Here is a 15,557-nt window from a genome sequence, read left to right as displayed (position 1 = left end):
CTTCTTTACATCTAATTTGTACAAAGTAGCGCATATATATATATACTGTTTTGCCCAAAATTTGCTTAAACTTTTTTTTTTAATAGTTGTGTGGTTTTGGAGGGAACTTTTTTTTGTTTTTTAAAGCAAAGGCTAGAAGAAATATGGAAGCCAGAAGGAAAGGGTTTGTAGCCAGAAAAAGAAGAGGAATAATTAAATATTAATTTGATTTTTTTTTCCCACCAGTCCTCAATAATTTTGATTGGATTTAAATTAAAGGACTTCTTTTGGCTTCCCTCTTATAACTGACTACTTTGTCCATCACTATCATTGGGAGGTAGCACCCACATTTTTTTCCAGTGATACTATTGTAAGAAAGCAAAGTTCTTCTTAATTAAATATGTAAGAACAACAACAAAAAGAAAGAATGGATTTCATCATTAAAGGATTGACAGTATTAAATTCTTCCTGCAGGGTTTTTTGTTTGTTTCTTTTAGAAAATATGAGAACATATATACATACTTCTGGATAGTTTTTCAAGTTCACAGAAATGTTCATTTAACATTTTTATTAAGCACTTATCATATACAAAATATTATATTAGGTCCCAGGATAACACAGACATGAAAATAAAACTTAATCCTTGATATTTTGTATTTAATAGTAAAGTAGAGGAAATCAGCAAAATACAAATAATTGCAATACAAAATAAGTACAGCAGAACTAGCAAAAAAGTGCTTTGAACTCTGTAAGAAAAGCTTAACCAGGGAGAGGAGTCGAGGAAAGCCTTGCTGAGAAGGAGGCATTTGAAATTGGCTTTTTAAGAGTGAATAGCATGTGAAAGATACTTTGAGCATTGGAAATAATGTTGGACTTGAGCAAAAGAAGGCAGGCAACACAGGAAAGCACAAAAGTCTGGGGGATTGTGAGCTATATTAAAGCAATATGAGGTGCATGGTGAGGATTATTATTAGATTGGGAAGTTGGGGTGGGTAGGTAGTTTGTTGCCAGCTTGTGGAAGGTTTTGAATACTGGTAAAAGAAATGGAACATAAACGGATTCTTAGCAAAGAAATGGCCAGATGACATCTGTGCATAAGGTATTCAAGCATGTCATAAGTCAGAAGGCTGGCTTAGCTTGAAAAAGGGACAGAAGGTGGAAATAGGAAGCCAGCTTAAATAGCTGTTATAGAAGTCTAAGTGAATAGGTGGCTAACCAAGGCATAGAGAATATGGATTAAAGATCAGGGATATTTGAGAAGTAGAAATGACAGGATTTGGCAGACTATGGAATGTGGGAAGTAAGGGAAGATGAAGAATCAAAGATGTCTTCAAGGAGTTTTTAAACCTGGAAGGCTGGGCAAGTATTGGTACTACTGACAGAAATAGTGAAATTCATAAGGGGGAACGAGTTTTGGGCACTTTGATTATGAGTGTTAAATGGAATAGTCAAGTGTGTATGTCTTCAGGCAATTGGAAATGTGACTCTAGAACATAGTAGGGCACATTGCTATTTACTGGTTTCTTTTCTTTTTCCTTGATGATAGTTCTTTTATCCAATAAGAAGTAAATCTGTGATCTTGAATGTGTCTTTCTCATCACCATGTTACCCATCGCCATTAATAAAATGGTTATACCACAAGTGATAACATTAATTAAAATAAATTCTTTAAACAGTCATCAGGCAAATGGCTGTGTGCTCTGAGGTATGTATAGTATTTGGAAACAGAAGCAGGCAACTTTAAAATCAGAAACTAGGTTAAATAGAAAAGATGATAAATGTTTTACAAGTAGTTGCAAATTTTTCTTTTCTTGGGAGGTGTCTTGTCCATGTGAAAAAATGGATGTTCAGGGTTTGTTGACCTATTTCTCCAATCACCGTTCTCACAGAATTTCAATTCTGGGGATATGTGTTTAGTCATAGCTCCAAAAATGCAAAGGTTTTACAAAAATTTTTTAATGTCTGTTTGTTGAGAAAAGCTCAACTGTATGGAAGCTTAGAATCATGTCAAACATATTTTCTTTAATCACAATATCATATGCTAGGTTTTTTTTGTTTTTTTTTTTATAAGGAAAATTAATTAATGCATAATCTTGACTAGGCCACTTAGGCATTGGTTTCCATAAAGGAATGTAGGGTGGTGGTGGCAGGATTAGGGGGATAACAAATTTTTCCAACTATGTTTCCAACTTATTCCCCCAAACTGTAGCAGTTTTAAATTTATACTACTTTGCATTTTGGACCTTCTGAGGAGTCAGAACCTGACAGGGTTCCTTAAAGTAAGAAAGTGGTTTGTAAATGTTGCGATAATTCTACAGCTAGAGAACTTGAGGCATAAGGAGATCCTGTGATCTAGCTAATGTCACATCACAGTTAAACAAAAATAAAACATAACCCTCCTAATTGTATTGCTGTCCATTCATTCTGAAATGTCTGAACCAGAATTCCAAAAATAGTTATATTGCTATGCTTTTCTATGTTCTATGATGTTATTTGCTCTATTCTTTTGCATACTTTTTATTTTCGATAGTTTTATCAGAGGAGCACAAACTAAAGAGCTTGCCCTGGCTTGAAAAAGGACTACCAACATCCCTTTGGACCTGTGTGTAACCTCATGGATTAGGGAATTATTGGATATTACAGAAATCATGTGTCATTCTTTATTAATATAAATAGAATATCTTTTTTTTGTGAATGCAAAATTATCTTGATTGACTCCACTCTTTTTTTAGTCCTTGTTTTCTGGTTAAAAAACTAAAGCTCCATGGAAATTAGAGCTTTTCTTTTCTTTTTCTTTCTTTCTTTTTTTTTTTTAAATTGTTATTTGTTTATGTCCCTCTGATTTCTTGTTAGGGAAAATTTCTGTTTCTCTGTCTCTGTCTCTCTCTTTTCCCCCCTCTCTCCCTCTCTCTCCTTTTCTCTCCCTTTCCTTCTCCTAAGGCATTTGGGGTTATTATTTGCCCAGGGTCATGCAGCTAGGAAGCTTTAAGTGTCTTAGGGCAGATTTGAACTCGGCCTACCTGACTTCAGGGCTGGTGCTCTATCCACTCCCATATCTCTTTTAATAATTAAAAAAAATATATATTGATAAAATGTAAGTTCCTTGCAGGTAGGAACTGCTTCCTTTTTTTATCTTAATCCCAGTCTCACATAAGTATTGAGATATATAACACTTGGCTGGTCAATTCTACAGAAGAATATGGAGTAAGGGCAGAAGGGAGTGCTCAGGTCACCATAACCTGCTGCCATTAGATAATACATGTTTGTATTGACTAGCCATTCAGGATATGCTCATTAAATAGAACCACAGGACTTGTCAAAAGGGAAAATGCACTTTATGGTTCACATCCAGAGCTGCCATAACTAAGTGTGGTAGAAAATATTGCTCTTGGATTTGAGAGACTTGGATACAATAGAATGATAGTAAAAAGGGACTTTTTTCTTTTTAGTTGAAAAAACTAAAGACTTCAATAATTTAAATGACTTGCCCATTATCACATGTGTGACTGTCAAGAGCTGATATCCAAATCTTAGTATTTTGACTCTGTACTTTTCCCACCACACCTTCATTTCATAAGGTTGTTCTAAATTACAAATCACATCCTGTGGTGGAGCAGGGGACAGAGCATGGAGCAGAAAGGAAAAAGACTTCTATAAAGGACCACTGCCCTAGAAAGAAAGGGGTGAGAGGCAGAATCTCCAGGCCCCCGGGGCTACCCTTCTGATTACAGATACCTTTTTGTACTGTGATGATATTTACTGTTTTTGAAGAGTTGACTAAAGAAATATTATGGTTTCTTCTTGGATATGGCCCCTCAGGCAGTCTTTCATCCTGCTGAAGTCCCTGGAAGCCACACCCTGGCTTCTGACTTCCCAGGTAGAGCAGGTAAGTTCTTACCCATGATGAGAGTAGGAGGAGCTGTTACTAGGGAGATGGAGTAGGCTTTATAAAAGCACAGACCAAGGGGAGTCTTTAATTATGGAGCATTGTCCATTATTTTCCCTATTCTCATTACTGACTGCTTTTGGCCTGATACATTGCTTTAAGAGGGCAGCTTTAGTATAAAGTATGTGGCTTAGTTGCCACTAAGCAAATGAACCATGACCATTATTGGGAGGTAGAAAAGAAGAAATGGGTAGGAAATAAAATAGAGGCCACAAGCATAAATTACTGAGTTTGAATGGTCTGAATGGCACTGAGAGTCCATCTTCATAGATGATTCAAGTCTCTACAGAATATAAGAAAAATAAGGAATGAATCAAACATAAGCTAAGTGCGGAGCCTGTTTTTTCCAAGGTCCTTGCATTGCAATTAGCAGGGTTGTGTTATTATTTTACTATGTAACAAAAACATAATACATAACCAATTATATACTTTGAAAAATACTCTAATGATTTAATAATTAGGGATGATTGGCAATTGATTGCCAACCTCTCTGTTAACTCAGAGAAGAAAATGGGAGATAAATAGGTGGGCCAGACAAGAGCGCTGACATTGAGAATGAGAGACTTCTAGCTGGGAGTAATCAGTGAGCAAGGGCTTGCAAAAGAAGCTGGTACATTGTTTTTGCTATCAAGCACAGCTAGAAGAATAAACTGCAGTTATAGCACAAGTGTTCAGAGCTAAAGCAGGGTTTGGGGAAATTAACTTGGGAGAGGATCATTGTTTTTTGCTGATTTAGGTGTCTGTGTTGTGAACAAGAGGTTTGTGATGTTTTAAATCAGCATTAAAGCTTTTTGGGGGGAGGGGAGGCTAAGAAGTTGAAAGTGGGATTACTAATAATTTGGATATGATTTAGGACAGCTTTCTAGAAGATCTCAGTGTTGAGGTTATTAATAGTTTATTAGTATTTAAAAGCAGTAAATGTTGCATGACTGTTTTAAAGTGAAGAAATAGTAATTAATTTGTGGGTTGTTCAGGATTTCTCTTGAAAGATACTATATGACTGTTGGTGAACTTTATGACCTAAGTATGGCTTTTTGTTGTTGTTGCTATTTTCTTTGTAGTGTCTTGCACTGTGACATTTAATGGAAACAATGTTATTTGCCAGATTCATGTTCTATCTGTTGAAAAGCTTTATTTTACTTTTATTTCTTTTGGATAAATCATTCATCTTGTCTGTCTTTGAGAGGATAGAATTTTCTAGGCAATCTTCAATCCATCTAAGGCACTGCATCTTAAAATTTTGATAATTGCATTTCCACAAAATTGGTTTTTATTGAAATCTAAAAACATTATTTCTGATTGGTGATGCCAAAAAAAAAAAAAAAAAAAAAAAGATGGATCCCCTGGTTTAAATAATAAAAGAAGAGGGGGCAGCAGGTTTATTCATCCCACCATTTCTTTCATTACTCCTTCTGAAAAAAGGTGGATTAGGCTATGGGCTCAAGGCTAAAAAATTTCTCTGAGAAGGTAGAGTTATGAAATTGAGGAACCTTATATTCATTTGAGCTTTTCTCAAATTGCAATTAAAATGAACAGTGAGGGAGTCCCACAGTATGGTTTCAGAAGCCACACTTGTAGTCAGTCAGAGATTTCATCCATCTCTCCTTAATGAACATTTAAATTTATAGAATGATTCAGGTGTAAAGAGAATTTAATGTGGTATTGGGAAGGCACCCAGCCTCAGGACCAAATATAATGAAGTGTTCTTTAGTCCTTACCCTTAGGGAGCAGGGCAAAGTTAGGTTTGGAGTGGGTAATAGAAGGAGGGAAGTGGCCAAATGGAGCTGGAACCTGGAAGGCATTTATTTTTGTTTCATAATGCCAGAAATCTTGGGTTCTCTGTACTAGGAAGGGACCCTTTCTGCAGGTTTTGTGCTCTGCATGGGGCAAAAGCTCTAACTTCTCCAGTTTCTGTGCTCGTGCTTACATAAGCTCTTTGTGAAACTGGTCAGGCTCTTGATGCTCCTTTGAGTTGAGGTTGAAAAATCCTGCGGGGTGTTAAAACTGTGTATGTGTATGCAGCCTGGGGTGGATTCCTAGGATCCCCTGGAGGCAGGCAGCTAGGGAGTTCTGTTCCATCCCTCTACCAGCAACTGGGAGAGAGAGATTAGTGCAGCTGTTTGATGTCTATCCTCCGAGCCAGAGCAGGGGATGGGAGAGAGTGGGAGCCGAGTGGGGGAGGGTCAGATTCTGAAAGGGGAAGAATGTCTGAAACTGGGTGGGGCTACTGAGGAGGAGAATCATTAGCACTCCTAGTCTCTTCCCAAAGACTAGGAAAGGAAAAATAAAGCTTGAAATAAATAGCCTCTTAAAATGCTCATATCTCTCTCTCTCTCTCTCTCTCTCTCTCTTTTGCAACCAACCTATAATTTCCCTTAATTTCTTAAAGAAATAATTGGAGAATGCTACTTTTTAAACTTACTCTAGGGACCAAGTATAACTGATATAACCGTTGGTAATGAAATGTCTTGACTTATCTGCTTTTCCTCTTCCTGCATTCACAGATGAGTCACTGGCCAGTAACTTGGCTTTAGGAGATCTGACATTCATGATGTTAAGGAGTTTAAAGCTTCTCCAATTCACCTGAATTTGGACCCGAACCTTGTGGCCATTCATGTTAAATGACACTACTTGTTTATATTTCTGTATGTAGACATTTTCATTTGTTGCACTGATTCTAGAGAAATGAAGCTATTAGAATTTGAAAGGATCTCCTTTTTCATTCCTTGATTTGAACACTTAAAAATCTTTTATTTAATATTTTGCTTTGATTCAGAAACAGGTTTGCAAAGCTTGAGAAAATGGATTTATCTGTAGTCAGAGTGCTGTTTGTTTTCAGAACATATGAGGTTAAAACCAGTTGCCATTTTAAATGTCAGTGCATTTTTTGTTTTTATTAGATACAACTAGTTACCTTGCAAGGCTTTTACTGTGTACCATGTTGATCTTGATCAATGTTTTGGGGTATTTTTTTTTAATAAGTAGTAATAACTTACATTTTTGTATAGTGTTGTATGATTTATGAGCTGCTTTCTTCTCAGCTTTGTGAAGGGGGGGGGGGATAGTAAGGAAGATATGCTATATTATTCCCATTTTACTGATGAGCCAATTGGGACCCAGAAAATTTTGAGTGTTTTTGCAGTCTCACAACTAGTAAATGTCAGGTTGGATATGAACTTATCATTCCAAGACTTTTTATATACTATGATGTGTTTCTTCCCTGCCTTGAGCATACCAAAGAATAATTTAGCTTTTTTCTTGAAGACTTAAGACTAGATAGGCTTTAATTTATTGTACTTTGCTTCTGTGTTCAATGGTTGAGTCATTAGCTCTGTGGTATGCTATTTGCCCCTTCCTGTGATTGTACTTATCTGATTTATCTGATTTTTAGAGGTTTTGCTTTTTTTTCCTCATTGGTTATTTATCATCCTCTTAGCCAACTATCAGTCAGTCAAATTTGTGAAGTTCTTTTTCCTATATGATCTTTACACTAAATCACAGTTTATGATGGTAAACTATCACAGTGACGTAAATATCACAGTTATGATGATATCTATTTTACGTTGAATAACGGAGGCTCAAGAAAGGCTTACCACTAGCTCTCCTGAGGTCAGCAGTACAATTCCAACAAAGCTTTCTCCTTCCTCCAATTCTACCCTTTCTTTTCTCTGACTCATGATATAAACATTATTGTATACAGCAGGATGCCTAACATCAAATCTGCTACTTTTCATATACTGTCCTATGAAACCAGCTGATAAAATTTCTTTTTTTTATAAAACAAGCAAAATATAATTTCTGAGTATCTAAGCTTTTGTTTTTATGGGGCCCCATGGGATCCTTATTTAAATCTGTGTTAGGTGAGTGAGTGAAAGATTTAAATTACTTAAGCTGCCACAAACAAATATAGTTTTGCATACTCTTATTTTTCATTTCTGCAATTTACATCGCTTTCCCATTTACTTTGGTATACAGTTGAGAGGCTGAAGCTAGAAAACAGGCCCTGTTTATTATAATTTTTATTTCAGATCTCTTGCTCTGCACAAGCATTGAAAATTGCACACAAAGGGTGGCTATGCCAAACATTAATTAGGATGGAGATAGGGATTGGATATGTGGTTTTCACTGGCTTAGTGAACTTCCTGATGAGAAAATTTCCACCAGTGATAGGGTGGCACCTTCTCTGCAATTTGTTTTTTCCTGGAGAGGTTTCTTGAAGTCCTGAGAGAGAATGAATGAATGAATGAATGAATGAATGGCTCATCCAGGGTCACACAGTTAGGTCATGTCAGAGATGATCATTGTATGATCATACTATACATAAATATGTGGTGTGATTTTTTCCATAAATATATGGTTAATATCAACCCATATTTTATAATATGGTACTTATAAATACCCTCCAAAAGAAAAAAAAATTTCTTGTCTAGTATGATGGGGACAAGAGAGCTGAAAAATTGGATGTGGATTTTCCAGATCATGGAAGCACCATACCTCAAACACCCTTGATTGGGTAGAAATAGCTTTAATAATTAATGATTTGATAGCCAATTGAAATGAAATGGTTCTCCTAGGGTACCCCTAAGGATTTATTCTTGATCCTGTGGATCCAGGGGGAAAAAAAAAACCTTTTAAAATTAAAACATTTTTATTAATATGTAGCTAATAAAGAGTTGGTCTCTGGATCAGGGAACAATAGGAAGATCGTTAACCTCTCTGTATTCTAACAAACTCTGAAACTATAACTTTTAGGCAGAGAAAATGCCCTCCTGAAACAGGAGAAAATTTGCTTGTCAAAGAGTTCCCTTTATCAATGAAGTCACAGAACTAGTGCCTATCCTGATCTATAATCCTGTCACTGATGTAGAGAAAGCATATACATCACATAAATGTTTTCTGTTTTTATAAATATATAGAGTGTAGTGGAAGGGAAAGGTGACTGTAAGCACTTGCAATGAATGTGACAGGTTTACAAACACTTAATATAATATAGAAATTATTGAGGATTTGTGATTTATAAAAAGCAGTATGTTGGCTTTTAGCAGTTGTTGATTGCCCCAATGTTGGTGTGCTATGAGATTGAATTCTTCCTGAATCTAGTTTGTGACATCTTCTTATCCAACTCACCTCTGTATACAGATGAAGAATCCTGGAGGGGTGATATATGTACCCCAAGGTCACCCAGAGACACGGGCTGCTGCCTCTTCGTCTGCCCTTCCTTCTCATTGTCCTACTGCATGCTTCTAACTGCAGCAGCGCCCTAGCACCCTTTGTTTCTGCACAGGCCTGTTCAGTGTATGCAGAAAGTCCAGATATTTCACCTCTTTCTTTGTGGGTAATAGGGATTTTCAGTCAAGACACCAGAGAAATTGGAAGATTACAAAATCTCTCACATCTCTGGTCTTCCAAGGCAGCAGCACAGTACAGCCACATACCATTTTCTCTAAGAAGTAGATCAAGAATAGGAAAATAAGAAGGCTACAACCAAACATCTGTGACTGCCTTTATTGGTAACATAGAATGCCAGCAGATAATGGTTAGGGACACTTATTCTTTGTGTGTGTTTTAGGAGATTTTGAAATTGTTTCAATAATGACTTGTTCTCAGTGAGAGGTTTTTCTACCAGTTCCATCTGAGTTGGTCTCTTTCCATATTTCTTCTACTTTCTATTGACTACTGCCATGGATATAAGCAACTGACCGAGCCTATGTGTCTGTTGCCCCACCTGAAAGATATGCCCTTCACTTTAGCTTGATTAACAGGATATTCTTAAACTCTAAACCATAAACCAAGAATCATATTGGAGATCTAAGAAGCCATTGTTCCAAAATACCGTGCCACAGTAGAGCTTAAGTTTCATTTGGTGGGTAGAAAAAAGTAAAAGGTGTCTGATGAATGTAGTTTGCAGCTGCTGTTTGTTTTTGGAGACAAGAGTCAGACAGGCTGAATTTGAACTCATATCTCCCTGACTCCAGGATGCTATCATTGCACTGTCTAGGTGCTCCCACGAAGTTTTACAGTCTAAACTGTGCCATCATCATGTGCATGTGGAAAATGTCTAAGCAGATATAATGGGACTGCTTTGTGTTTGGTGTGGTACAGTGAGGGGGAGGAGAAGGAAATAAGCATGTATTAATTGCCTCTTGGGTGCTTAACAAATGTTATCTCATTTGATTCTTACAGGAACCCTTTGAGAGGCAGACAAACAGCTAGTATCTGAGGCCCACTCTCCACTTGTCTTCCTAGCTGCCTTAAGACTGTGGTTTTGGAGTCAGGCTTTCATCTTGCCTTAAAACCTCTCTGAGTCTGATTCATAGGTCCCTTCCAACTCTAGATAGCTAGACTTCTGTGGTTCTTGATTTCACATCCCTTATATAGAAATAGGGAGTCCATCCAATTGTCCCAAAGTCCACACAGAATTCCCCTTTTTTCTTCATCACAAAGGCTCCCCTTTTGTTTGGGACTGCAAATCTCCTTGATTCTAGTTGTTTCCCCAACTCTGTATTTTCTCTGGTTGGCCCCTATGGCTGGAATATCTTCTCTTTTCATCTCTGCTTACTGCCTTCCTTGGCTTCCTCTTGATCCCAACTAAAATTCAACTTTTACAAGAAGTTTTCTCCTAAATACTCTTAATTCTAGGGCCTTCCCCATATTAATTATTTTTCCTACTTATCCTACACATAAATTGTTTGCAATGTTGTCTTCTCCATTGGATTGTGAGCTTCTTGAATACAGTGATTGGGGGCAGTTAGGTGACTCAGTGGATAGAGCATCAGCCCTGAAGTCAGCGAGGACCTGAGTTCAAATTTGACCTAAGACACTTAATACTGCCTAGCTGTGTGACCCGGCAAGTCACTTAACCCCAAATGCCTCAGCAAAAAAAAAAAAAAAAGTAATGTGATTGGTCATAGGAATACAAGAAGTTGCTATAGCCATCACTTTTATTTAACTTAAGTCATTTTTTGAACTGGGTCCTCCAAGCTAAGTTTCTTCTGTTTTTCCTTGAAAGTTCAATTTTTACTATGTGATAAAAAATTTATGGGGTGGGGAATTTAACACATTTATGAAAGCTTGAAAAGGACTTTCTCTCTTTCTCTCTCTCTCTCACTATTATTGATTTTTACTTAGAAAAATTATTTTGCATCAATTTTCAAACGATCATCTCCTCTACAAGTGGTAGAAACAAGAAGGCAAACTCCCCAGGTACCAAATTTATCTTTCTTCTTGTGGCACATTATCAAAATCAATTGCAAGTTAAATGGTTCTGCAGCCCTTTTTTGGATTCCTTCTTTAAAAATCCTTCTTTTTCATTACTGCTACTTCCATTAGCCAATGTATAGGTAATATAAACATTTTACAACAGTTCTGTTCAACTTGAATTCTTGCTGCATTTTAGATATCTTAATTCCTAAAGATAGAGTAGGATGGAGCTGTTCTGACCCAGTGATTCAGTACAGTTAACAGTTAGAACAAATCATAATGAAGATTGATAAGTCCAAGTGAGGTTTGCAAATCCTCTGAGAACTGTATCCTTCAGCATCAGAATCAGCTTTACAATGACCTCTGTTGCCCTTGGAGAGCTGCTTGAACTCCAGTTTCCAGCTAGTTCTGTCTGAAGGCCTTAGGAATGGCCTGCTAGAGTGCTAAGTATCTTTCTAACTGATAAAGACTTTATAAGTGTTTCTGGGTGGTAGTTTTATACATTGCTTTTACTTCAATTCTGTCAACTGACATTTATTTCCTCTCCTTCTAAAATGTATTTCTTTTAGTTTTTATTCAGGATTTTTGGAACATCTTCTTTACCAGAGTTTCCTAGTTAGATGAGAGTATCCTTATTGCTACTACTGGTTTTCATAGCCTTGAGAAGGGGAATCAGATGTGCTCTTAAGACATGCATATCAAAGACCTGGAGTTTCTTGGACTTCTTTCCCAGTTGAAAAGCCATCCTCTTTAAGAAGCAGAAGTAAGGGGCCACTGGAATGCCCAGTGCATAGAACACGACTTTGGAGGCAGGAGTACTTGAGTTCAAATCCTCCTTAAGAAAACTTGCTAATTGGGTGACCTTGGCAAACCATTGAACCTCATTGCCTTTTTTTTTTTTTTTTAAGTTTGAAGTTCAAAAGAAGTACTTGAAGCTGATTGTACAGAGCCTTAGTTTTTCTGAGTAAGATTGTAGAAAGAATACCTGCTCTTGTAAGCAGACTTGTTTTTAAAAGACCATATTGATAACAAGGGACGATAGGCTGATCCTTTTTCCTTTTTCTTCTTTGTCTCAGTTTTATTAATCATTAAAATGAGGGATTTAAATTAGTATTCTTAGTTTTTTAAATCTTTTCCAGCTTTAAATTCTACTTCAAATTTCAGTCACCTTTCCAAGGCCATGTGGTGCTAATAAGTTACAAAGCTGAAGTTATATTCAAATCTTGGGACTGCACATGGAAGGCTCTTTCAGTGCTGCCTCCCTTGGAAGCCATAGTCTGTGACGAAATGCTCATTTAACTGCAGGTTTTGGTATACTACCAATCCTCACACAGAGCTCTCTGTCTAAATCAATTTGAAATAATTTAATCTATTGCTTCAGATAACAAATGATAATGGTCACAAGCCCTTAACAAATATAGTAAAAGAAACCATATGAATGCTAATTGTTTTGTAGTGGGAATTAGACCCTTCTGACTGGGTCCCTTTTTAAAAATTGTTAATAAAAACAATAATAGGGTTAATAATAGTTGTCATTTATAAATCTGCATATGATTTGTGTAAAAATGGGTTTGTTTGCTTCATCTCATTTGAGCCTCACAATAAAACTGTAAAATCCCTGCCACAACTTTATTAGTCTTATTTTACTGAGGATGATATTTAAGAATCATTGTATGTGATCAAATTGATCACACAAATAGGAAGATGTCAGAGATGATGTTAAAATCCAAATCTTTTCCTATCTCTCTCAGCTTAATCTCTCTATCATTCTGCCTTCGCAAAATATGACAAATAGTCTTGGAATACAGTTAGACCTGTAAAGCTTGAAAGGATCTCAGCAATCATTTTATCTTCTCATTTACAGATGTGGAAAGTAGTTGTTCCAAAATCACATAGATGGCTGAATGTTAGAAATGAAATTTGAATCTGGAACCTGTAAAGCCATAGCCAATGCTCTCCTCCCCTTACCTCCTCCCCCCTCCCCACCATCGTAGCACATGGGAAAGTAATATGGCAGACTATTATATGAAGCAGAACATCAAGCAAAAGTGGATATAAATACAAAAGTTAGATATTAACTTTCATCAGAGGGGCTTTATCAGAGGAGAACAGTTCATGGCAGAGAGATTGAATGAGAAGGGAATGCATATTTGATGGTAACTTAGTGGCTATCTTTTGGATTATTTGAAGCATAAATTTCATGGAGAGAGAAGGCTTTTTGAATGAGGTATTTGAAATCATTTTGGTAAGCCTTGGGAAACCATTAAATGAAAGTTTTTGAAGCTCTACTAACATATTAAGTGCCTACTAAATATGCAAGACTCTAGCCTAAGTCATAGGGCAAGTGATGTCTACTTTGTTTTGTCCATTCCTATATGTATTCATCAAAGTAGAAAAGAAAGAGAAAAAACAAGTCTAATGGAGATTTTTTAAAACTCGGTTTTGTTTTATTTTTATTTCTCTCCCTCTTACCTCCCTTTTTTTCTTCCCTTGAAAATACGGGAAAAACAAAACCCATTACAAACATATAGTCAAATAAAACACATTTTCTACATTAGCTGTGAACAAAAAAAGTAGGCCTCAGTCTTCATTCTTCAATCCATCACCTATCTGGAAGTATAGGTAGCATTTGTCATCATGTGCCTTCTAGAATTATAGTTGGTTGTTGGGTTGATTAGCATTTCTAAGAATTTCAGAAGTTTATCTTTTCAGTATTGTTACTCTGTATAAATTGTTTTCCTGGTTCTATTCATTTTACTCTGTTCATTCATCTCCCTCAGTTTCTCTGAAATCACCCATCCCACCTTCTTCATATCTTGAAGTATAATAGTATTTCATTATATTTATATACCTTAACTTGTTCAGCCACTCTCCAGTTGATGAGCATCTCCTCATTTCCCAATTTCTTGACAGTCCCAATACTCTGTTATAAATATTTTTGTACATATGGTTTCTTCTCTTTCCTTGATTCCTTTGGATGATATGACCTAATAGTGACTTTATACTTTATACACATTTAATAAATTTAGTGACATAGTTCTAAATTGCTTTCCAGAATGATAGACCAGTTCACAATTCCATTCACCTGTCCATAGTGCCTTCAGCATTTGTCATTTTCCTTGTCAATCTTGCCAATCATGTGGAGATTATTTTGAGGAATAAAATATCTATAATTTGCCTATAAAACTACCGTAATTTTTAAAAATTTAAGCTATTCTGATTTATTTGTATTTAACTTTTGCAATAAGATTGTAATGATGGGTGACAGTCTAAAGCAAACTCTCCTCAACCCAAATTGTTTCTCAAATGGCATGTGATTTCTTATTATTCTAAGTTGAATTAAATGCTTAAAAAAAAATGAGGATAAAATACAATATGAGTGCAGATTACTTTTGATATTCATTTCAATATGAATGGTATACATGAGCAACTATGATGTATATAATCAAATCTCTTCAGCATAAGACTATACATGACAAATGTAACTTGAAAGTTTTTAAGGAAGAAAATATATTTCTTGTTGGCAAAATGCAAAAACAATAGATTTAATTTGAATGTATTTTAATCTTAATTGTTCTTTGTACCTAGAAGTAGCTTTGAAGGAAATTGTACGAGTGGGCAGGGGTATAAACAAGATTTTTTCCCAATTTAATTCATTTAATTCCACAGGTTTTTATTGATTGCCTGTTGTCTGGTACAGTATGCTGGATAGTATGGATGATAATAAAGTTGAATGAGACATGATTAATTAAACTTGAGGAATTTGCAGTTTATTGGGAGAGACTAATTTAGAGATAAATACAAATAGCTATAGTGCACAATAAAATATGACATTCATAAAAAGCATTATGAGAAATTAGAGAAAGGAAAAAGCAATTTTTATTGCAGGGAGAGAGCAAAGAAGTCTTCTTGAAGGAAGTGGCATTTAAACTGGTGGTTTAAATGTGGTACTTTTTTGCAATTTAAAGGTACACAAATTTTTGATATAAAGCAATAATGAATTAGATCATAGGTGGTGGGGCTGTATATTCCACATTGTATGTCTTTCTGTGAAATTCTAAGAAGTACTCACAAGGCATTATATAAAGTAAGTTTCTCAGGTCTATATCAAACTTATGTATAACTTAAAAATAATGACTTAAAAGCCTATAATGTGTTTCCTCTTTTGCCTCTAGGTGTGACATTTGTTGTATTGACTTCCGCACACTTCGGGGATTGCTGCGTCATAATGCAGTTATCCACAAGCAGTTTCCAAGAGACCCAACAGGAAAGCCTTTTATTCAGAACAATCCTTCAATTCCTGTTGGCTTCCATGATTTAGGATTCACTGACTTCTCTTGTAGGAAATTTCCTCGCATTTCTCAGGTATTCTACTTTAATTTAAGAAATAGGAGTTTACTTATTGAGTTTCCATCTTTACATTTTGTTAATT

The 15,557-nt window shown here is 35.9% G+C and overlaps 1 protein-coding gene across 2 annotated transcripts in view; it reads left to right on the top strand.

Moving 5' to 3' along the window:
- The window catches only part of RREB1 (ras responsive element binding protein 1), a 77,835-nt gene that overhangs the window by 33,632 nt on the left and 28,646 nt on the right, over positions 1–15,557 (top strand). For both annotated transcript variants that reach the window (XM_051970724.1, XM_051970723.1), the window contains exon 8: positions 15,301–15,490. In XM_051970724.1, coding sequence (XP_051826684.1) covers positions 15,301–15,490 — 190 coding nt within the window. The remainder of the gene's footprint in view (positions 1–15,300; positions 15,491–15,557) is intronic.

Source organism: Antechinus flavipes, chromosome 1 (genome assembly GCF_016432865.1).
Source record: "Antechinus flavipes isolate AdamAnt ecotype Samford, QLD, Australia chromosome 1, AdamAnt_v2, whole genome shotgun sequence".
Lineage (NCBI taxonomy): Eukaryota > Metazoa > Chordata > Mammalia > Dasyuromorphia > Dasyuridae > Antechinus > Antechinus flavipes.
Note: the sequence above shows the minus strand (reverse complement) of the source record. Positions and strands in the feature narration are given on the sequence as shown.